Source organism: Falco peregrinus, chromosome 4 (assembly GCF_023634155.1).
Source record: "Falco peregrinus isolate bFalPer1 chromosome 4, bFalPer1.pri, whole genome shotgun sequence".
Taxonomy (NCBI): Eukaryota; Metazoa; Chordata; class Aves; order Falconiformes; family Falconidae; genus Falco; species Falco peregrinus.
In genome coordinates, this window is record NC_073724.1 from 84526751 (window position 1) to 84551012 (window position 24262).

The 24262-nt window shown below is 36.2% G+C and overlaps 1 protein-coding gene across 5 annotated transcripts in view; it reads right to left on the bottom strand.

The window, feature by feature from the left end:
* Window positions 1-24262, bottom strand: part of TDRD3 (tudor domain containing 3) — a 108947-nt gene that overhangs the window by 49380 nt on the left and 35305 nt on the right. For 2 of the 5 annotated variants that reach the window (XM_013299944.3, XM_013299945.3), the window contains exons 2-5: window positions 15413-15497; window positions 12178-12243; window positions 4589-4749; window positions 2320-2461 (exon numbers count right to left, since the gene is read on the bottom strand). In XM_013299944.3, coding sequence (XP_013155398.1) covers window positions 2320-2461; window positions 4589-4749; window positions 12178-12243; window positions 15413-15497 — 454 coding nt within the window. Of the gene's footprint in view, window positions 1-2319; window positions 2462-4588; window positions 4750-7068; window positions 7117-12177; window positions 12244-15412; window positions 15498-24262 lie in introns of those variants that run through there. The other 3 variants (XM_055801473.1, XM_027788105.2, XM_055801474.1) reach the window with 3 other exon arrangements.

Here is a 24262-nt window from a genome sequence, read left to right on the forward strand (position 1 = left end):
CACATTCATTCCACATGCAGTGTAATAATATCACATTCATTCCACATGCACTATATTTTAGCGTGAGTCTCCCATTACTAAAACTTGATTCTTCCCAAAAGCAAATTTCAAATGTCATTCTGAATGGAACAAAACGGTAAGGTAATGCAACTACACAACTAGAAGCTGACAGGTAGGTGCAAGGGTAATAATTTAAGACTGGATAAACAACTTCAATTCTAAAGTTCTGCAATACTATTTGACTTTATAGCACTAACTTTTTTACTAAAAGACATTTATTTCATCACCTACACAAGAAGCCCAATTAACACTTCTCAGACACTGTAGTGGAGAGAAAAAAACCTGGCTTCAAAACAAGTAATTTCAAGTAGTCACCCAAATACAATTTTTCTTTATTTTTATGCTACCACAGTTTAGCATTTCATTTAAGCTTCAGTGGCAAGATTAAACAAGGAGTGGCAATGTCCTAAGTTAAATATCATCAAGAGTTGACAGTCTTGCTTATTTGTCAACCGTTTGCCTCTGTAAAGCTTTCTGAACAAGACAGAAACATAGAGTTCATAAGGAAACTGCTATGAAAGTAGCACTTCACTTCTATAGATTTGTTTGAGCCCTATATGCCTAGCTGTCAGTCTGGATATAGAACTTGAACTACGATTTCCAGTGGTCACAGTTCACCTGTCCAAACTGATTTCTTGTCACCCACAAGTTTTCTGACACAGCCACATTCATGCTGGGAACCTGACCATGTGCCGTCAGCTGGGCAACGAGAAAAAGAAAACAATACTCTGGCAAATTGCAAGATGGAACCAGAGAATTGAGCAGATAGCAATAAGCAATAGTTACCTTTCTATACTTAATGTTACCAGAGTAAATCAGTGAAAATTTACTTACCTCTCTTTTAAACATTACATAAAGCCAACAGAACTGGCTAACAAGTGTTGAGAGTTGCTGTAGTCAGCAGCACTCCAATGTTATTAAATTATTTGCTTTCTTGTAAAGAACATGTTTCAAATTATTTCTTGACATTGACCTCAAAAACAAATTAATATGTATAAAGTAGCATTCATTTACTGAAGACTGGAAAGAACAAAAATGAGGACTGTCCAAATTATCACCAAGAAAGCTAACTGATTCTACTGACCCTTCCCTTACAAATTATATGTCATCCTTCAGGACACATTAGTTCTATGTGTGTCTCTCCTGTCCCCATCAATCTCAAAACTTAAGTGTTTTTTGACTGGAGAGAGAACTCACAAGACTTTAAAACCAATAAAATGGGATGTTTCTGCTGTTGGCCCCAGAAACTTCTTTTTAATCAGACAGCTTCACTTAAAACCAGGAATGTTTTTTAAAAAGTATTTTCAACTACAAAAGCACGAAAAGGATGCCAGAATCTAATAGAATGGACACTGTGTAACCCAAATGTTCAAACAGATTTTGGGCCAGTTTGCTCAAATTTGTAAGATGCAAACAAACACCAAAGATGGCTAGCCGTAACAAAAGCAACTTTGCCAAACTCAGCATCACCAACAATAAAAGTAGTACTTTACACAGAAATGACCATCATGTTCATAAGCAGCTACTCTGTTCTGGAGATGCGGATGTAAAAATAGAGAGCTATGTTTGGTAGTAGTAGTGAGAGTTCATCTGACAAGTATTTAGGATTGATGGCAGCAGGGTCAAAACTTCCTGCCCTAGGAATTTGTGAGGAAATGTATGGAAAAGTCTTCCTGCAGCAACTTTTGTTCTATTGAAACAGGAACCAAGCTAAAACAGAGCAAAGATGTTTAGAAGTATTTATAGCTTTTTGAAAGATGTTATACCCTCCAATTTGTCTCTCTAATCACAAATTTACCTAAAGAACTGATAAAATCTGCAATACAGAATTCATACTTAAGGTTAACAACTTCAATGCTTTCCACACACTAACTGTTATTTTTTTGCCTCAAAAATACAGAGCCTGCAGATGGTAATAGTAAAAGGCATCACACCATATTTTGGTACTGAACATACTGTTTAGGAAAGCAACCACCCATGACTGTAATAAAATAAATTTTATACATTTGATTAATGTTTTCAGTCCCTGCAGACTATGAAATCAATCAGTTCCCACGGAGGACCACTTATCATTTCCTCATTTGCAACACTATACATAAGGCCTAATTTACATATATTTGGCTGCATCCCTAAAACTATTGGGACAGTGAAGTTCCAAAAGCTCATCATATGAAAATTCACAGTCAACACATTAAGGTTGATATCATTAAATGTAATATGCATCCTGCAAGACAAGCATTTCCAGTGGTGTTACCTCACCCTTTGTAATTCCCACTTTTCTATCAGATGCTCCACTTCACCTCCAAGAACTGCTGTGTTACTGTCATCCAACAGCAAGAATCCATTTCTCACTTCAACTATTCCTGAAAGCTTAACTTTTGTTCCAGGTGGAGTGTTCAGGCTAGAAGCAGAAACAAAGCCAAATGTTTCAAATACAGTTATTAATATTCTGCTACCAAAAACATACAGAAGTCTCTCATACTTCCAACATTGTCATATTTTATAATAAAAAATAAGCATCAAAAACCTTTGCAATAATTCCTTCAGTATGCACAGTACTTTTCAATAGCTTTATTGGAATACTTCCTACTCATCACACAAAAATGCCATATTGCAAATTAGATTCTAAGAGAGATTAATGTTTGCAAATTGTCTGTTTGGTTAAAATCCAATTTAACAATACCAAATGAAGGATATGACTAGTTTAGACTAACAGAAGATATCTCAAAGTTAGTTGTCTACGAGTAAATTCCTCATCCTAGGTTGTATTTATAGTTAATAAATAGAGGATCTCCAGACGGTTAATGATCTCATTTGTTTTAGCTGTTTAACTCAGAAGAAAACAAAGAGCTGTTAGAAAAGAAGCTTTCTATACATTACTAACAGCCAGGACTGTACCACAATAAATACAAAAAGTATGCATCTTGCAGTGCTGCTTCTCTCATTACTCTATCATTTTAAAACATATGGATGCTCTCTGTGGTCACCTCCCAAAAGGAGGCGCCTTGCCTTCTTGTCATGTGAATCTACCCAGTGAAAAACAACAGCAGATGCATAAAAGAATCACACATCTCCAACCCATAATTGGAAGGTAAGACAAGCAGCACAATCTGGAAACTGATTGTTCTTGTGAGAAACAGGACACAGTCAGATGTAACCTTTCAACTGAGACACAATGAGCTCTTTAAAATATGCTAAATCTGTTGTTGGAATCACAGGACCATACCACATGGTGAGGAACATTCACAATGGAGTAAGCCAATTTCAGCACCAGTGGCATTAACCTTAGCAATATTAATGGCTTTTCACTATTGTTCTGATAAAAGCAAAGAAAATGAGATTGTAAAAATTAGACAAGACAAGAAATATAGAAAAAATGAAAATTGTGCAAAGGAGGGGTAGGGTAAATGAAAACCCTAACCATTAAGAACTTTCCATTGGAAAGAAAACTTCAGGGTTTATTTATTTAAAGAAACACTATGTACTGAAACAGCGTATTATTCCATGTTAACAGTCTAACTTCAAACCTGAAATAACCACACACAGCAGAAATTAAATTTCTGTACAACATTACTTGAAAAGAGCTCACACCATTACTAGAGTGATGAGTTCTCTGACTTGTTTGAAATTTTATCTAAAACCTTTTAAATTATGTCTCCTTCTGGGTTTTGTTCTTTATTTTGTGATCTAGAATCTACTTACACAGGAGCCTGTTTGCTCTTCTCTTTATATTCACATTGGAATATGATATTCCAAGTTCTGCTGGCTGAAGCTAAAATTAAAGTATCATTAAGTGTTCTACCTTTTAAGACAGCACCACACTAAACTGCAAGCTGGCTCCTGCTGAGAAGGAGCATTTTAATAGTAAAATATGATATTAAAAAATGAAGTGTATATCTGTATCTAACTGTTGCAGCTAGCAGAGAGAGGAAGATTATTTTTTTTTTTTTACATTGTCATCTGAACTAAAGCAAAGTGCACCGTGACTCCAGAGACTAAACACTATAAAGAGAATTTTCAGCACCTTCATAACCAAACACACAAAAAATCCCCATCTTCAACAGTGATTAGTGCTCTTAGTCTTCACTTTTAATTGAAGAAATATTTACTAATTCAACCCAAGTTAAAGCTTTGCCCATGGTAAAGCAGCACTAGTTGCACTAACTTAGGTATGTCAGATCTGTGACGTTCCTGCTACCAAAGTCAGGCAAAAGCTCTGCTACTCCTAAAAACTGGGAATTTGGGTCAAGTCTGCACACACTGAAAATGCTGCAAGCTGTGTCAACACAGACTCAGCAGATAGCTGCAAAAATCCACTTTCTTCCATTATGTACTTCAGCATACACGGTATTGTATATTACATTCATATACACCTTTGCATGCTGAATTCAAGGTCCTCCTTTATGTACAGAATTTGAGAAGGAAGCTTGTTTTGCCGAGCAATTTTTTCCAGATATCACTAAGACACTTTCATTATTTAAAGGACATTTAAGTATCACAGTAAAATTTGAAAAGAAACGTTTTTCACCTTATTTTTGACATGCTACTGTATTCTATAGCTGTGCAGCTTGTGTGTCCGTCAGTCATCTGTAAACGTAACATTCTGGGAGCAGCCTGAGATTCTTCATTATCCTTTGGTGCAGCAACATTGCGTATTTTCTGTATTTGCAGAACACATGGCCCTTCCAGCTACATATGCAAAGCAGAAAAGACAAAACTGTTAACACCATTAAGCAAACACACTGTAATACCTAGACACACTAACAGATGCCCCCAGGCAAAGAGAAGTGTAATTTGATCAGGCAGTCATGTCCAATATCTATTACTCATACACTATATATTCTAAAGCATAACAAAACCAGCTTTTTTAGAGACACAGTTGTGATACTTCATACATCTCTGCAATACCAATTACGGAAAAAAGTTAATGAAGCTGAGGCAAAACAAACCAACCCACAAATATTATCACTTCCAACATACTATGCAGTTCCAGTAAGATTTCACATGCTGTACCACACTGTCTCATTGACAAAACGTTCTAAAGAAAGAAAAAAAAAATAGGCCTGAAGACTGGTTGCATCAAGCATGCATTTCAAGTACAATCTCTTTGTAAACACTAAGTAGAAACACAGCTTCTTCAGAGGTGCAATCAGAACGTAAGAACCTCAAGGGACGTCACCTAAAAATGCAGCATGCTCCACTTTACACACCACAGTTTATGTTGAGAAAAAAAAAAACCCACAACACAAAGAAAAAGCCAAAATGAACTGACCAATCCACTTCACATTTCAGTTATAGCTGAGTACAAAGTAATTCTAATCCCCATGAGAAACAAAAATGAATAATCTGTTACTGCTCAAGTGATTTCTAGTACTGAAGAGACAGCAGAAAAGATGAAAAAGTGCACATTTCATCAGCTTCTTCCCTTTGAGAAACAGAGCAGGTAGCCCAGAATAACGCTAAATGAGAGCAGATAACCAGGAGGTAAACATACATAAAGAAAAAAGAAATTAGTAAAGGAACAGAAGCAGTGAAACTAGATAAATCAGAAGATAAGGAAACAGAAACTTTATTTAGGATGAGAACAAAAGAAAAAGGAAAATACTTTGGAATATCAACAAAGCATGAAATTGTACTAGGAGGAGGAAGAAAACAGTCACTAAAAGGAGCAAAAGCAGCATCCTACAAAGGTCACTTCTTACATGGTTTTGTGATCTTGAGACAATAGCCAGTAATATAAGCTAAATTTTCTGATTTTCCTATTCTTGACACTTTCAAGTAAATTTAAAATTTGAAGGCACCTGCATTGTCTATGACTTCAAATCAAACCATGGAAAATACAGTATTGGGATGGAGGATTACTCAAAAGCTGAAGAACTCCTTTATTTGGAATCTACTGAAAATTGAAGCTTTCTTATCTTTTTCCTTCAATCCTGAATGTTCGAAGAAAAGAGCATAAATAAGAACAGCAGTATTTTTAGTAAATGCTGACTGAACATTATTTCTTTCAATAACAATTAAAAGACCAATTCTGTTTCTCATACACATTGAAATTTTTTCCCCTTTATTTCAACACAAGCAAAACCAGATAAACTAAAGTATACTATGAAAACAAGTTTCCGTCCTCTATCAATTAACTACAGCAAAGCCACCACACAAAAAAATTCCCTTTAAATTTTTGTATGGAAAGATTCTTTCTATAGTAGTGAATGAACCACAATGCCACAGTCACTAGTTGCTTCAACAAAAATTTATGCTTGTCATAAATTAACACTAATAGTTTTTAACATTATACAATGTCTTCAAAGATGAAGAAACACTAGGCAACTAAGAAGCATTTCTAGTTAACCAAACTAGGTTTGTCAGCCAGCTGAATAGTAGCTTTACTACAGTGGCAATTTCTTTCACAAATGTTGAGCAGGTTCTAGTTCTGGATACTTGCTTTTGGTTTTAAACAATTGTTTGGTAGATCCCTTAAAATCTGGAGTGCAAAGATACGCAGGCTAGGCTAACTATGAACATACAAGCCAGTACATTCAGGGCTTTTTGTCTGCAGCATCAAACATGCACTACAATAAAGCAGAGCTGTGCATGCGTTGAGCTTGGACAGTAGGTTCTGCTTCCTTAACACAGAAAATTACATGTCACTTCGGAAAATAGGTGTAAAAGAAGAATGAAAGTGTGTAGTTTCCTCAAACGTACCACATTAACACAACTATTTTTATAGACTTAATCAAGACGTTAGAGCATCAACATCCCCCAGTTCCAATTCAGCTCATTTCCCCTCTCACCACATAAAATGAGCACATAGTGACACCATAAACAGGAGTCAGTCTTCCTGCAGGAGGAGGACAGCCATCACTGGATTCCAAGTGAATCCAGAAGGCCTATGCCAGTCCTCCTTGTGTGGACTATTTTAAAGCACCATTGTGAGAATCATGGCAGGAAAAAAAAAAAATAAATTAACAAACAAAAATCAGATCAGTTATGGTCAACAGGTAAACTTACACATTTAATCAGAGTCAGCCAATCTGAAACTTCTTCAGCAGTCAGGTGCTGAATGTCATATAGAGAATGGTGAGGCAAATTTCTAGTAAATTACCAAGTATCTTAAGTAGTAAGGCTGGTTCTATCCCAATGATTAAGGTTTTGTGTCACTTCCCATTATAAAAATGCAACTTGCAGTTCCCTTACTAACACTTTGAATAATTTGAACAGTTCATACAGTTACGTTGAATACATCAAACAATTTCTACATCAGCTAGGGTCCAGCTCCTCCCTGCAGGAAGTGGAAGAAAAAACATGTCACGACATCAGCTAGATCAATTTAATTCCTTCTCAGAATGGACAATATGTTTGGATCATGATTAAAATGGGTTCTTTCAACACTTCTACAAGCCCTACCCTTTAAAAAAAAAAGGATTTCATTTGACAAAACTGTAATAATACCTGGAATGAAAGGATATGTGTTTTGTAAAAATTAATGGTTTTATAAAGATTTGTACATTTTACAACGTTTTGTAAAAGTTAATGGCTATTCAGCATATGAAACAGATGAGAGGATGAAAAAGTAATAAATTAAATTCACAGATACAGAAACCCTAACGAACAGCCCATAATGGAGACAGTAGTGAAGTCCAGAACTCTTAAAATACTGACTGATGGACCACTGCAGTGTAACTCAATGGCTCATCGAGTCTAATCTTTTCATGGATCTCATAGAAAAGACCAAACTTCCTACAGGATGGACACCAACGTTAGACACAAAGGGGCACAGACGTGATGATGGGACTGGAACATCTCTCCTATGAGGAAAGGCTGAGAGAACTAGGACTGTTCAGCCTGGAGAATGCACAAAGCAAAATACAGGAAACACTTTTTTACTCTGAAGGTGATTAAGCACTGAAACAGGCTGCCCAAGAAGATTGCAGACTCTTCACCTTAGAAGACACTGAAAAGCTGTCTGGACATGGTCCTGGGCACCCAGTTCTAGGTGGCCCTGCTTGAGCAGGGATGTTGGACCTGATGACCTCATCAGGTCCCTTCCAACCTCAACCACTCTGTGATCCTGTAACTGTTCTCTTATATACAAAACTGTATTATTGAGGTAATGCCTTCATTCTAAAGTTCCAAATAGTACAGCTGCAGCTTGCTCTCTCCAGAAGTATCTTCTAACGGGACCAGCAACTGCACACATTAAGGCTGGAATGCTATGAAAAGCAGTTCAGATGACTAATTAATAATTGTTAAAAAAAAAAAAAACAAACTAAAATAAAAGAAACAGTAGAATAATAAAAGAAATATTATGTGCCATAAAAGAAGCACTAAGCTTTAACTACTTAGAGTCTAAAGGATGGAAATAAGAGTACATAACATAGGCTAAATGAGTTGAGGAATGAACACTAGTTTTATCCATCATTAATCTCATAATTAATGCTCTGTCTCCTTTTTCAAGGTGAAAAATGTAACAATAATAATAATAATATCTTATACTACATAATGCCATTTATACTGTAGGTTTTACATTAATGTATGTGAAAACTGCTGGGTAAATCAGAGTCTGAAACGTGAAACAGCAGAAAGAGGGATAAGAGGAATGACTAGAAATAGAAGTTTAATGTCATTGAGACATACCATGTCACCTTCCTCTTTATCCACAAAACCTAGCAGTGCTAATTCCAGAACATACATGACTCTTCGAAAGGGGAAAAAAAAGAAACAAACAAAACCAAAAAACACACAAACAAAAAAACCCACCACAAAACCAGAAGCAAACAAATATCTACATATCATATGATAAAATATACTCAGCTCTTTCTGGACACAGGTTAAATTAATTAAAAGATCATTCAGTCATGCAGTTAGCTTATAAGCTACTTCAATATGAATAAACAAATCTAAGCACATCATGTTCAGAAAAAAAGTATTTCTGAATTACTAACTACACACACGGACTGGAGGGGACTAACTGATCAACAGTTGGAAACATGGAAATACTACCTCTTTCTACAACGAATCAATAGCCTTTCCAGGAAATCCAGGATGTCAGTAAAACTACTTTGTAGCAGTACTTTCCAAACAGTACACTTACACCTGCCTCAATGCCTGCCAATTAAGACATTACAGCTCAAAAACAGGAATTAAGCAACTACTGCCATCCTTAGAATGAGGGGAGATGCTCCAGATAAAGCTAGCCACAAAATATCTATAAGCATACTCGCCAATGTGATCAACGTAGAAAACAATGTTCTAATAAATCTATCTCTTTAGATCTCTACCTTAAAGATAAGATCTCATGCAATGCCCAATAACTGGTGAGTAATTTTCAACCAGTTTTGCAATATAGCAACTAGACTATATTCTACTGTTTTCAAGACTGTTATTGGACCATCTTCTATGGGCACTGCTTTGACACACTCGAAGTGTGGTCTGAAACCAAAAACTAGTCAGCCTCTCACAAATATTTAGCTTATTGTATCTAACATTATTTACTTTTTCTCAAAAATCATGCCTTTTTAAAAGCTTCTGAAGTAGGCATTAGGAGCTAAGAACACAATCAAAACACTCATCAAGGTGAAGAGCTCAAGGCCCACAGCTTACCTAAAGCTGGCAAAGAGCTGTTTCTAAAAAGACTACAACTTAGTTTGATCTGTCAGCATTACCACATGCATAGTCTTGACAAAGCCATCTCAACTAGAAAAGAAACAAACAACTAAAAATGTATAGGATAATTTCTGACACTTGGAGTTTCAAACACAGTTACATCAGGAGATCTGTTATAGCAATCACTCTCACTGGACGATAAAGATGAGCACCTCAAGATTGGAGGGTTGTTTGGTTTTTTTTAAATGCTAGTCAGTTGTAACTGGAACAGCAAATCTGATCATCCCTTTAACAACAACAAAATATAAAAAATGCACACCTGTAGAAAACCAAAATCCACATTCAAAGAGACACTAAAAGGCAACAAAGCACAGTTAGTTGTACTAAAGTAATGAGACAGAAATTGGGAGGTGTATGAGTAACCTTAAACAGGAATTAGAATCACTGGTAACTCATGTTGTAACTGCTTATCATCCATCTGTCAGTACTCTTAGCATGTCTCTGAGCTCGGAAAGGAAATCCTTTCTGAATGCTTCTTCTGCAATGAATGTTTCCATTGTAATGAAACATAAATACTCAGAAGAAAATCAGTTATGCCTTAAAAGTAACAGCATTACTAAATCATATATTATAACTTTATAGCCTCCTTTGCATTTTTATTGCATTAAGAACACTTAACATGTATTTATAGTATATAGCAGCCATCTAGATGGAAATGGGAGGGTTCAGCTTTTTCAAATCCTATGCAAATGTGGCCATCTTGTGGCTAATGCTGGTAATATTGATTTTTTTAAAACTACGTAACACAGACAAATGAGTGAATACAACATTTCTGTGTATTGAATACTGAAGTTAATAACCACCTATAAACGGTCAAACACCCACATCGTTTCACACTAGGACATCATCTCAGCTTTTATGCAAATATTTGCCACTAATACAAAATAAGTTATTTTCTATGCAATATGGAAATACATATGTTCTCAAGTTAAATAATACTGAACCTAGTCTTGGATGACAGGAAAAACAGTAGCATGTAATTTATATTGTTTTCTGAAGCATTGCTGAACCACAAATAACTGTTTTCTACTGAGAGATTATATTTAGAAGTTACTCCTGTCTCAACCGTATCCTTACTTGCATATAAAGCAAATACAGAAATATGTGTTGGTAAATGACAGTAACATAAAGTATTTATATACATTGCAAGCTTAATAGCAGCATATATTAAGTAGTCAGATTTGCTTAATTTTACTTAAAAAAGGAAACAGGAGTTAAAAAAAAGCAGAGTCAGTACACTAGCAGTCTGGACTAAAAACTATAAATAAGAGACAAACACTGACTTTTTCTGTGCAATCATTACTTCTCAAAACCTGAACTATTATCATCCTTCAGCAAACAGTTTGCAGGTGTTTGTTTTGATTTGGGCTTTTGGGGGCAGGGGAGGTTGACTAATTTGCTAAGATCTGTGATCCAAATAAAAACAGTAATTTCACTAGAAGTTCACATGTAAAAACTCCTGGCTCCTTAATGATAATGACAGATGTACGTCTCTAGAATTTAAAAATTGCCATTTTTTAAACAAACATTTCTCATTAATGAAGACCATTAGGGGCCATAGTTTTCTTCTGTTCTGTTTCCTCCAGCTTCTCAAAATTCCTGCCCCTGTTGTCAGAAGTCATTACCTAAGAGAAAAAAAAATTACCCTTTTCCTTGTATTTTCAGTCTTCAATGATTAAAAATGGAAAAAGCCTGCAAGGACTGATCTCTCTCAACTATCTGACAAACTGGGAAACAGAAATACCTTGAACCAAACTTTCAAAAAAGTTTGGATTGGATCAGATTCCTGCAGCATTCAATCTTCTTATCCAGTCCTCCGTCTCCATCAATTGTAAGACAATCCCATGTGGAAATTTATCCAGCTCCATTCAGTAATGGTCCCTGTTTTCTTATTTAGGATCCTACATATATACTGTTTTGTACTGTCAGTAACAAAAATGAGAATCCTCAAAAGGACACACAGTAACACAAGGAAGCACATACTCTGAGGGGACAGCAGCAAACTTAACAGGGATCCTATAAAATTAAATTGATTTTCCCACTTTTTCTGAGATGTTCAGTTTTACAAAATAGAAATTTATTTCTTACAGCTGCTTGGCTTTTTCTAACCTGCTTTGCTGCCCTCACAAGAACAAAGGAGAGGGAAAAAATGAACTTCTGATACCATGTCAAGATCAAACAGGTTAAATAACCTTTGAGTGATAAATCAAGCGGCTAGGATTCTTGACATTCATTTAAGCATTTCAAAGCTGAGAAATAAAGAAAGAGTCCTTTCTTTATGAAGCCTAGTGGGCAAACTAATATGTTCATATATTTATCCTACAACATACTCAGGTATTAGTTTCTTTTGTATATGAAATGATGACAAAACCAGACTAATGCACCAGAGAAGGTTGTCATTACACAGAAATCACAGAACACAAAAAAAAAAAGTTAAGTAAAAATATTGTCTACCTTTTCCACCTTTCCGCCATTGATGTCACTGGGGAGGAACTTCTTGCCAATCGTTCTTAAATCTGTCTGAAATTAATATAGGAGACAAGAGAATATTAACCCAAAATACCCTGTTTAAAAAAAAAAAAAAAAAAAAAAGGAAAAAGAAGGGTATTTTTCTTCTATAACGCCAACTATTTCTTAAAAAAAAAAAATAAATCACTAACTGCATATGCTGCAAAAAAATCAATTAAAGAGTTCACAGAATTAGTCTTTTACCTTTTTAAATTAATTTTTGTTTTAAGCACATTTTCAAGGATGATTAAATGCTTTTAATAGAGGAAATGAAACAACTAAGTAACGTTTTATTATTAGACATAGCTCCAAAGTTTAACTGGAATAAACTTCTTTCTTCACTCTCCATCTGGCACTTACAGAAAAGCATTTTTAGTCTGTATGGTTTTACATATGCAAATCCTTCAAAAAGATTTAGATGATTTTTGCAATTATACCTGGAATAAAAGCTTCAATTTTATTTCCATTAAATGCTTTTTAACTGAAATGTCTGATTACTTCTTTTCAAGTGAGGTAGACAGCTGCACGCCATTATTCAGCAACTGCACAACGTAGCCACTGACAATATTAAACTAAAGAATTTGTATGATTGAACAAAGGAATCTCTACAGAAACACTTTTCTCACCTAACACTTTGGACAAGCATACCAATCAGGGCGATGTGTGACAAAAGGATGCACTGGATGGCTAAAAGATCAAACATGAAAATAGGAAATGGAATAAAACCCAATTAAACTTTACACATTACGTTTTTACTGCATTTACATGTGTTCCTTTCCCCTTCTCCTCCCCCTTTTCATACTAATTGTTATTAGAATTACTATTATTATTTTGTGGGTTTCTCCTATTTTAATTATTAAATTGTTCTTACCTCAACTCTCAGAGTTTACATGCCTTCCCAATTCTCTACTCCATCCCTCCAGGGGACAGGGAAGTGGGTGAGTAAGCAGCATGGTACTCCATTTCTGGCTGGTATTAAACCACACAGCACAGAAGTGCAGCCTAAATCACCAGTGTTTTCTAAAATTTTCTAAATTTCATTACTTGAAATAAGCCTGCTGTTTTAAATATGACAGGCTGGTGCAGACTACTGTACTGAAGGTGAAAACACTCCTTATTTATCATGACCATTAACACTTCCAAAAGGAGGGCTAAATGTAATTACTACTACAGCTTGTACACTAACTTGCCATTAATATATACCAATGGACTGCTGTTTCAGCATTCCAATCTAGAGCTGAGCAGTGCTACATTTTAGTATCTAAAACATCATAAACAAGTGGTTTATTCTGTTTTTCAATGAGAAATATTGGTACCCTACAACAAAAAACTAAATGTAGGTATGGTCTTCAAGTGTATTTACTCTGAGTAGCTCCGAATAGCACACATGCTCCTATAAACTGTTCCCACATGTTCCATATGCATATAATTGACCGGTCTCCAGCAAAATGCTTTGCAATCAGCAGCAGAAGGGGACACAACTTCTACAAAGTCTTTGCAATATTTTATACAAAATAAAAACATCTGAAGGACTGGAAGTACATTCATGTCTATTTCATACTCATTTAAGCAATTCACACAGAAAATAAAAGGTCAGTTAACATTTTGGTTTCTTCCGCCTGAAATGTGTCTCTAGCAGTCAAGGAAAGAATTTGTGAATTTCTAAGAAGTGGAATCTAAATTCACTGAAATCCTGCCATTCAAGCCACACTGATATTCCCTAGTTACCTAACAAGCAACTTAATCTTCTGGGCATCAAAAAAAACTGACTTAACAAAAATTTGATAAGCAATTAAAACCGGCTTTGGAGTACTTGTGCAACATTTCTATCTTATTTTAATTATCCACCAAACAAACCTGAAATACAATACATATATGTATATATGATTATGTTAGTGCTTGTTCCAGCATATAATTTACATGTTGGGGAAAACCCAGCATGTATTTAATTTTTATTTTTTTTTTTATAAAGCAGTAATGCACTCTCAAGATACATATAGCCATGCAACTACAGTCCAGAAACCAAATGCTTGCCCTCTGCATGTATTCTGTTACATTCTTTACATTTTTGCATTGTAATTTTGCTTTACTTCTTTTCAAATTCATTACATGAATTTATGCAGGTGTACATACGAGTGACTGAACACAATGCTTCAAAGAATAAAATAAAGGAGCAGAGGGGATACTCTTTCCAAAGCATCATCTCAAGCCAGCAGCTTGGCTGAATCTCAAAGATGAGCAAAATAATCTGTAACAACTCTCATCCACAACTTCGTTAGGAAAGAATACTTTTTTCAAGCGCTCTACTATGTTATTTTTCCCCTTGGAAAATATAAGTCCATATACAGCGCATACAAGTTGTAAAATTTTTGAGTATGGATGACTAAGAAGTTTTAAACAAAGAAAATGTAAAATTCTCAAAAATCTCCTTCATAATTTTGATATAATAAATTAAAAATAAGTAACAAATGCATGGATTGAGTAGCTGCCCTCTTTTTATTGTTACTGAAAAGGAGCAGACTTACTAGTGTGTACCAACAATGTATATACTAGAACTATGAAAAACAGGAATTCATATGCACACTTGTCGAGTCCTTATAAGTATTAAGGTTTATTGCTTCTAAGTTGTTTCTCTATATTCTATATTTTTGTATTTATTTGTAGGCAGGAACAACTATTACTAATCCAGATTTCTACAGTAAATAAAAAAACCTGTTTGTAGTTACATAAATATGTACACAACACAGGAAAATTCACCATTAGTTTGAATATGCTTTAACGAGTATAACATTCAAAAGTCAAACTAAGTAAGGGTGTTTTATTCATCTCCAAAAAATTAATATTTTGTACTACAATTTCATACTCCTGTCAGTACATAGCACTTCTGACTTTATTACTGCTTTTACTTCAACTTTAGATTTACATTTCATGAACAAAAAGTTTTTTCCTAGTGCAAATTACATTCATTTTTCTCCTCCAGGCTTCACAGTTTGGATTAGGTGTTAATTCCAAATAAAATTCACAACTCATACACACAAGGAGAAAGTATATGTATTCTGTCCTTTCTGTAAATCACACAGACAACAGTACACTTAATTAGCTACACAAACCTACACTTGAGCCATCAGATATATCATTTTTAGCATGATTTGTCAGGAAAGTTTTCACAATCATAACTTACATTAAGGGCAACTAGGACAATGTCATTCGTATTAACTTTTTCAGAGGAACTTATGCAAGCTTCAATTCCTTCATCTGAAAGATACCTGTTAAAGAAAAAAATATTACAGTATCACATGATGTATCTTATTAGGAAAACTTTTTTTCTGTATATAAGATTATGCCTCTCTATCTTCTGTGCTGGTGAAGCACAGATTTAAAAATACTTGGAAAATTACTTCATGTAATCAGTTTCCTTACAACAAGATGAAATCGAGTAAAAGATTTCTTATATAATTTCTAAACAAAAAAACTAAAAAAAAACAACCACAAAAGCTCTACTTACAAAGTAACAGAAGGCATCATTCCATTATTTCAGAGTAACACTGCTCTCCTCATGCCCCTCCGCTCCCCCAAACTACAGGAAACTGGTTACAAGATCAACTATTTGTGCTTGATTTCATTTAAGTGTTATAATTTCACTCATGCACTTCCAAGAAAAAAAAATCCCCGTCCCACACACAACAAACAACACAACCACATCTTTTTCTAAAGAGCAAGACTGTATGGTTAAGCCCTCAAGGGCTGGGGCACCTAACATTGCTATCCTATAAAATTTATTCTTGCTTGCCTAGGCTACAAAGACACTCATATAAATGGAAGCACATTATAGTGGATCAATACTGTCAAATACCATGAAAAAGTTAAAATTAGAATAGAACATCTCCTCCACAATCACATTTGGAAACAGCATTTGTGACCCTTGTGGTGGTAGTCCAGGATCAGTATCTTTCTGCAGAAATTCTGTAAGCATACAATAAACTTGTTCATATGAAAACCAAGCAGGTTTTAAATGGATTCAGCTAATCAATTCACAAGGGCTGACCTATTCAAACCTCCAAAAACACTTGGAAATAAAAGGAAGATAATTTTAACTTGAGTGGTCAGAAATTGTGACATTTGCTATTCGAAGCCCCAGTCTTCATTTTTATGCAGCTGGCAATCTGCCTTCTCTGTATAGCTCTTCATTTTATTTAAATATATCACAGCAATCATTAAATAATTGGTATTTGCTAGATACTCAGTCTGAAACAGAGTACTTGCCCAAATAACATTTGAATCACTACTTACCAAGAAATCATTTCCCAAAGAATAGAGGAATGACTTAAGAAATAAAGCTTATTATACATTAAGAAATATTTAAATATTCATGAGTGCTTCAAGACATATTTCTTTTAGAAAAAAATAACATCCACAGTGTAACTTATAAGCCATGCAAAACATCTGAAGGCAAGTACACTTGATAGGCCCAGGTAACATTAACATCACTCTCTCAAGCTCTGCCAGTGTTCCCAGACTATCGATCCCAGGTGGGCTCTAACCCAGACACTTGATGGGATCGAACGTTCAAGTCAAAGTCGGACACTGACATCTAGCAAATCCTGAGGGACTACACCACCATCACCATCGCGCACACACAAACAAAAAAACCCCACAACCCAAAACCCACATGCATGGAATGAGATATCTAAAAACGTAAGAGGAAACCATCCTTTTTTATATATAAAAGGCAGACACTTGAGAAGAATAAGGTGGCAAGATTTGGTAGCTTGCATAGGAGTGCAGGATTTCCCAGCTGAGTGACTCTGAGCTCGCTCGAATACTATGACCTGTGAAGATTCAGGTAACTACTGTGAACTAGCAGATCTTGTTAGCTGGAGTAGGAAGGTAAAGCAGAACAGCATTCCCACTCTGTGCCAGAGAAAAGTAGAACAGATACATTCAACAGGCACTATCCTACTCTAAGGCTTCAACTGTGGTTTAATTACACCAACAGACCTCCTAGAAAGAGCAGCATCGTAGCTCCACAAGTTAACTTTTTGTCATCTTCAGCATAATATTGAAGACAAGTCCCACACCAGGGGTTAGGGGCAGTACAAAATCCATAAGCTAAGTTTTAGACTGTCAGGCAAGTCATGGAAAGATTTCTCTTCTGCTCCCAACGTAAATTGAGTCATTCTTCAATTCTACCGAAGCTAAAGGGATTGCACTTCTCTTACAGTTACTTAGCCTGGTATTTAGATGTAACAAATACTGTTCTGCAGCAAGAAAAAAATGTTTTTAAAGAATGAATAAACAAGAATCTGACCTAAAATTAAGTTTTCCCTATATAGGACAAGATCAATTCTGCTGCCACTAAATTCACTTCTGAGTCATGTTTTTACTTTCTCACTTCAAAGTGAAGACTGAATCACAGCTGTCAAAATCCCACTCTACTTTAGTCAAAATTTTCAGTTTATAACTTACATATAAATTTATATTTAAAAAAAACTTTCTGGTTTGTTTTTCTCATTACTTTGGAGGGGGTTTTTTGAGACAGAAGGATAAAAAAAAACCCACTGGAAAAGACTATTCACTTCTGACTTTGTGCCAATTTAAACAACAACGCTTAGCAGAAACATTGCCCACCTGACAGAAATCCCTGCCAATGTAACAGAGGCACCAATCATGAAATGCCATTGGGGACATCTGTTAGTTTGATTTGAACAAACACTAAAGGTTTTCAGCAGAAGATCGATTAATATGGTTATTTAAACAGTCTTCAAAAAAGCAAAATCTGTGAACATCAAAGTGGGTGGGATATTTTATAGTTTGGGGTTGGTTGGTTTGGTTTTTATAGATACTTGTTACATGAAAGCATAAATTACTTGAATGCATAAGAACAGGATTAGAATTATTTTCGGTAAAAAAGATCAACAACTATGTCAGAAAAATTATGCTGAAGAACTTCAGAGAAAAAAATGGACATTAACAGAACTTTCCAGTAGCATGTCAGGTGTTGCTTCTGTGCAACAGGACATAAGAGTGCAGATTTCATCAGGAATTGGTGGGGAAACAAACCACAACCAGAAAACATTGCACAACAGAATTAGCCACAGTATAGAGCTCTCTTTTAATAGAATCTTGGAGCTAGTCTACATCAAGTCAGTCTTTTCCATTTTGCCCTAATAACTTTCTTACACAGACTATAAAGCAATGAGTACTCAAAACATGTTTACATTTTCTTTACAACCTTACAGAAAGTTCTAATTTAAAATAAATTATTTTCTCCTCACTGTCTGTACAGTCTCTCCTACTAGACCTACCTAAATTTTAGTTTTTAGTATTTCCTGCTACAGGCCCACAAATTACTTGGAGGGGGGGGAATAGTATTTTTAGGAATTTGTTTTATTATAAGTTTATTTATACAGAAAAACTTACATGTGTATCTCTAAGTATGGAGAGGGAGTTACAACAAGCACAAATAACTTTTCATCTGGCATGATCCTTCCCCCCCACAACATACAGATCATTGAATTAGAAATTAAAGGAAAGAGACCCCTTTTCTATCTGCTCTTAATAAGGGCATGTGATATGCTGAAGGTAGGACCTTTACAGCCACTCAATCTTTCTGTTCTCTGTATTAGACGACAGAAAAAAATTCTGACCCTGAACAAAACCAAAGACAGGAAAAACCTCCTCCAGAATCAAAGAGAACAGCCCTGCAGCTGTGTCTCTATTACATTCATTTAAGTACCTCACATCTACATTACCCCTTCTATCCATTTCGCAAAATAACATGACCTATCACAACCTTAGATAATGAAAGGTGAACCACACTGTGATCCTATTACATTAATCCAACATATTTCCTATTGCCAAGGGGTAGGAAGCAATCCTAAACCACCCACAAACCAGAGCACACTGCTGGATGCAGCTCATGAGCTCCCAATCCCCAAGAGGTACCCTGGTCGTACTGTACAAGCAGTGTCCTCATCAGTTCTTGCTCTCCATACTTCTTTTAAGGGGTAAGGGGGCACGGGGAACAACCTGGCACAGAAACACTGCTGCCACAGTCAATAAATATTTCCCTTTGTCCTTCCAGTACACAAACATATCAGAAATATGCACTTCTGCTTAAGGTGAAGGAGCAAACAAATAAATAGTAAAATAAATGGTGAGAAGCACAGAGTGAGAAGCAGCCAAGCTCCACAAAGCTGTCAAAGGACAGCCACTAGCTGACCACTGATACCTTACACTGATAGCAACAAAACAAATTATTTCCTTAACAAAATGCAGATACTACTACCCTGGAAGATGAGTCAGAAAGACTTAAAAAGGGGACAACTGTGTTCCAACTGGCAGCTTAATTTTTGGCTCTATCCACCAAAATCTTAAGCATCCTGAAGAGAGGTGTATATTTTTTAAGATTTTTTTTTTTAAAAAAGTTTAAAGCCACCACACAAAAAAACCTTAACACACACACACACACAAAACCACACGGAGGATTGGCAACTACAGCAACATACACTGCAAGCACCTTTGGTTTCCAAGAAAAAAAAAGTACTCACTAAACTTCTTTGTTGCACGCATGTTGTTTTAAAACAATCTCAAAAGCTATAAATTGAGATAATGCAGACAATTAAATTTATTTCAAAGGAATTAAAGCAAGTAATGCTGCATGAGTCACTGAGGGATTTTGTGACCTTAGAACATTAATACAATTAAAAAAAAAAAAAAAAAAAAAAAAAAAAAAACACCACATTAGTTTACAACCAAATAAGCACAAAGCTGCTGCAAATGGTTGAGATGGTTATTTGTGGAGCATTCTATCGAGAGGGGAGACCAGAGGAGAGGGGGGGAAAAAAAGTGTTTCTACTGCAATTCTTCCACGTTATGCTTGCTGAAACCTGAGGTATCTCTCACCTATTCCCCCCCCAGCTCCACTTGTCTGAGACATGTAGCAGTACAATCCTCTTAGCAACAGCTTTTGTCAGAAGTATGTCTCTTAGAAAGTACCTAGTTTCTTACCTTCAAAGTAAGCATTAAAACAAAGCCATTAGTAATGAATCAGCATTTTTATGTGAACAATTCACATAAAAATCCAGATCTGCAATTTTTCTGTCAACATGTTCTGAATAAGCTTCTATGAAAAACAGATTACAGTAATTCTTCCTTTGTAATACACAGAAAAACATACTACATCAATGACAGGGGAGCTGTTTGCCCACTGCTCCTTGATACCAAGTATGATAGCAATTTAATAACCCCCTTTGGCACATTCTAGGTATGCACATTCTCCTTTTTGGTATTTCCCATTGCTAAAGGCTGTAACTCTCTAGTACCAATTTCACCTGCACCTCTCTACTTCCCTCATTTTATCTTCTACTTTACTTCATCAAGAACAGATTAGGCCTGACACGGCCCACACAGACAGACTGCTGTACTGATACATTATTACCAACTATGTCTGAAACACTGACTGAATTGACCCTATCGAAGGAAGATGTGGTGCTTGTCTGTTCTGTACTGCTGGATCAAATACTTCATCTGCAGACAAACATGCACATGTACACACACACACACACACACACACTTTAAAACATTTAAACTAACTTTATTCTAGAATCAAACCTACCAGGTAAACAACTTGCCTAATAATATTTATTTTTCACAACCAACTTTGTTGAAAAACTTGTTTTCTCTATTTGTAACTAACAGTTCATGCACAAACACAAACTCTCAATCTTCCATCCTTTTTCTATCCCACATTAACTTTTCTAGAAATACTCTGTAATTTTCTCCTATCGTCTCTACAATTAATATTTCTTTTAAGGAAAAGCTTTGTTTAAGGAAAGAAATAAATAAGGAAAATTAACATTAATAAACCTTCTTATAAAATTTACTATTTCAGATTCACAGCTCTTCACAGGATAATTGTGATATTAGCAGAAAAAACAAACTGAACTAACTCTACTTTTTTTAATTCTGTGCCAGCCACATGGAACAGTGTAGAAGTTTTATAGCACATTTTATATAGCTATTTTCAACATGTGTATACAGAAATCAGAACGTTCCTTCCTTTACCTCACCAGTCACACACATTTCTATACAATCCCGTCATACAAAAGACAAAGTTTTAAAAGGAAAAAAAAATTGCAGAGAGCGTTCAAGTTTCTCATACTTGGTGACACCACAAAAGAAGAGAGAACAGTTTTAGCAATAACGCAGAGTACAACGTCAAAGAATGCAGTAGTAGGAGGCTACCACTGGGTGCCAGTATTGTTCCATAATAGAACAGCAGCTCCTATATTGGCTCTTCGGGAGTTCTCTTAACAGGGTTTCAAAACGTTCTGCTGAATTTCAGTTGTATAGAGAAATTACGCTGCAGTGTTACAAATTTTATTGAGGGGCTATCATCAGAGTTGTTTAAAAAAAACCAACACATTTTAAAATACTATTATGCTAGATATGAAAATCAGGTTTTAAAGAAGGTTTCTTCACACCCTATAAGCTGCGTAACAATACTGGGAACGCACCTGAAACCGTTCCCTCCAACTTCTGAGCTTTTCATTTCAAGAATAATGTAGTATTATACAAACTACCATATATAAAAAATACTTAAGGGTAAAAAGAATAGAGAAGATTTTAGAAAGATTCAAAAGACCTGCCAAAATCAGGGCCAACTGCTCCTTTATATGCAAAGCAAACATCTGTAAGGAATGACAAATGTAGATTCAGAGGCATTCTTGGCAATTTTGCTATTAATATTCTCACATACAGAAAAGTGGTGTTTTTCTTAATATCTAACCTCACTACATTAGCTTCCGTTGCCTCCTGTTTTCTCCACAACTGTGGAGAAGTGAGTGTGCCTTTCATTTTTGCAATCACATTTGAAGACTTACTTCCTATGCCTTGTACACCTTGCGCTGTAACTTGTACATCTGGTATATCTTTCCCTGTATCTTGTACTTACACCAATGATTATTGCTATCCAAGTGCAGTTTTGTCCTATTGCTTCTCCAATTCATCAACAGCACTCTGAATTCTGTCCCTGAGCACTCACAGCTTTGCATTCCTAAGGAGTTTTTTCTGGTGTTTAACCTTAGTACTTCATGCTCCATCATCCAGATGTTCAAGAAGAGTTTCAAATAAAACTTGACCTAGAAGATGCCTTCATGCAGCCTCAAATTTTGATAGTGAATCATCCGTATCCATTCCTTCTAGTACAGTCAAACCAGTTTTATAATTGCCTTATTAGATTACTAAACTGTTTCCCTATGTCACTCCTTAAAGATGCAATACTAAAATATTAAGATAATGTATTATATCATTATTAAAAACTCACTAAGTTTTAAGTGGAATTATGCTAGCAAAAGCTTATTTGCACCATGCAGAAGGAATACTGAGAATTACATAAATTTGGTTGTAACTAGGTAAGCATTTAGATGAACAGACACCAAGATACTTAAGTCCATCTTTAAAAATATTACTGACATTCCTAAAACTGATGCACAGACACTACAATACACAGTTGCCCAGGCAATTAACCTTGCATCCCACCACAGCTACTTAACTTTCCACTCCTAGGGATAAACCACTTCTTTAAGTTCAGTCTCCAACCCAGGTCAAGCTGAAATCCCAGAAAAGAATTCATAAAATATCCATTCCCAAACTCACATTCTCACAGGTTTAGCTGACAAAATTTAAGGCCTAAACCTCTCTCAGATGTCTATGACACTTGACTTTCAATAAAAACACCAGCTAAGAGAGCCTCCCTATTTTCAGAACGAAACAATAAAAGGGCGAGTTGGGCTTTTTTTCACATTACATAGTAAAAACAGAACATCTGTCATTACTGCCCCACCTCTTTTTTTAAAGGTCTGGAGGCAACCATGAGTTAATTATCTAGCTGTAAAATCTATTCTATCAGTGAAATCATGACCTAAGGAAAGCACAGCAAATGCTCAGAGCCAAGGAAAAGGGTTTTTTTAAAACAACAAAAAAAAAGTGCAGTGCTTTAAGCAAAACCAATGCATTAGCTTTTTCCCTAAGTTACTTCTACCTGAATCTTTCAGTAGGAATGGGATAAAGACCAATAATTTAGGAGCGTTACAGTCCTAAACTGCATTTAGTCCAGCCAGCATGGGTTTGTGAAAGGCAGGTCCTGCCTGATGAACCTAATGTCCTTCTTTGACAAGACAACCTGCCTAGTGGATGAGGGTCAGTCTGTGGATGTTGTGTATCTGGGTAAAAAAAAGCAAAGGTAAAAGCCTTTGACACCATCCCCCACAGCATTCTCCTGGAGAAACTGGCTGCTTGTGGCTTGGACAGTTGTAATGGATGCTGGGTAAAAAATGGCTGGATGGCCAAGCCCAAAGAGTGGTACTAAATGGAGTAACATCCAGCTCACAAGCGGTGTTCCCCAGGGCTCGGTATTGGGGCCAGTCCCGTTTACTGTCTCTATCGACAACCTGGATGAGGGGATTGAATACACCTTCAGTACGTTTGCAGACAGCAGCAAGGGGGGGGGGGGGACACGACTGCTGATCTGTTTGAGGGCAGGAAGGCTCTGGGTAGGGACCTGGACAGGCTGGATTGATGGGCTGAGGCCAATTGTATGAGGTTCAACAAGGAGAAGTGCTGGGTCCTGCACCTGGGTCACAGCAACCCCACACAACACTACAGGCTTGGGGCAGAGTGGCTGGAAAGCTGCCTGGAGGAAAAGGACCTGGGGGTGTTGGTTGACAGCCAGCTGAATATGACCCAGCAGTGTGCCCAGGTGGCCAGGAGGGCCAACAGCATCCTGGCTTGTATCACAAACAGTGTGGCCAGCAGGACTAGGGAAATGATTGTCCCACTATACTGGGCACTGCTGAGGCTGCACCACGAATACTGTGTTCAGTTTTGGGGCCTTCACTTAGGAAGGGGCACTGAGGTGCTGGAGTGTGTTCAGAGAAGGGCAACGAAGCTGGTGAAAGATGTGGAGCACAAGTCTTATAAGGAGCGGCTGAGGAAACTAGGGTTGTTTAGTCTGGAGGAGACTCAGGGG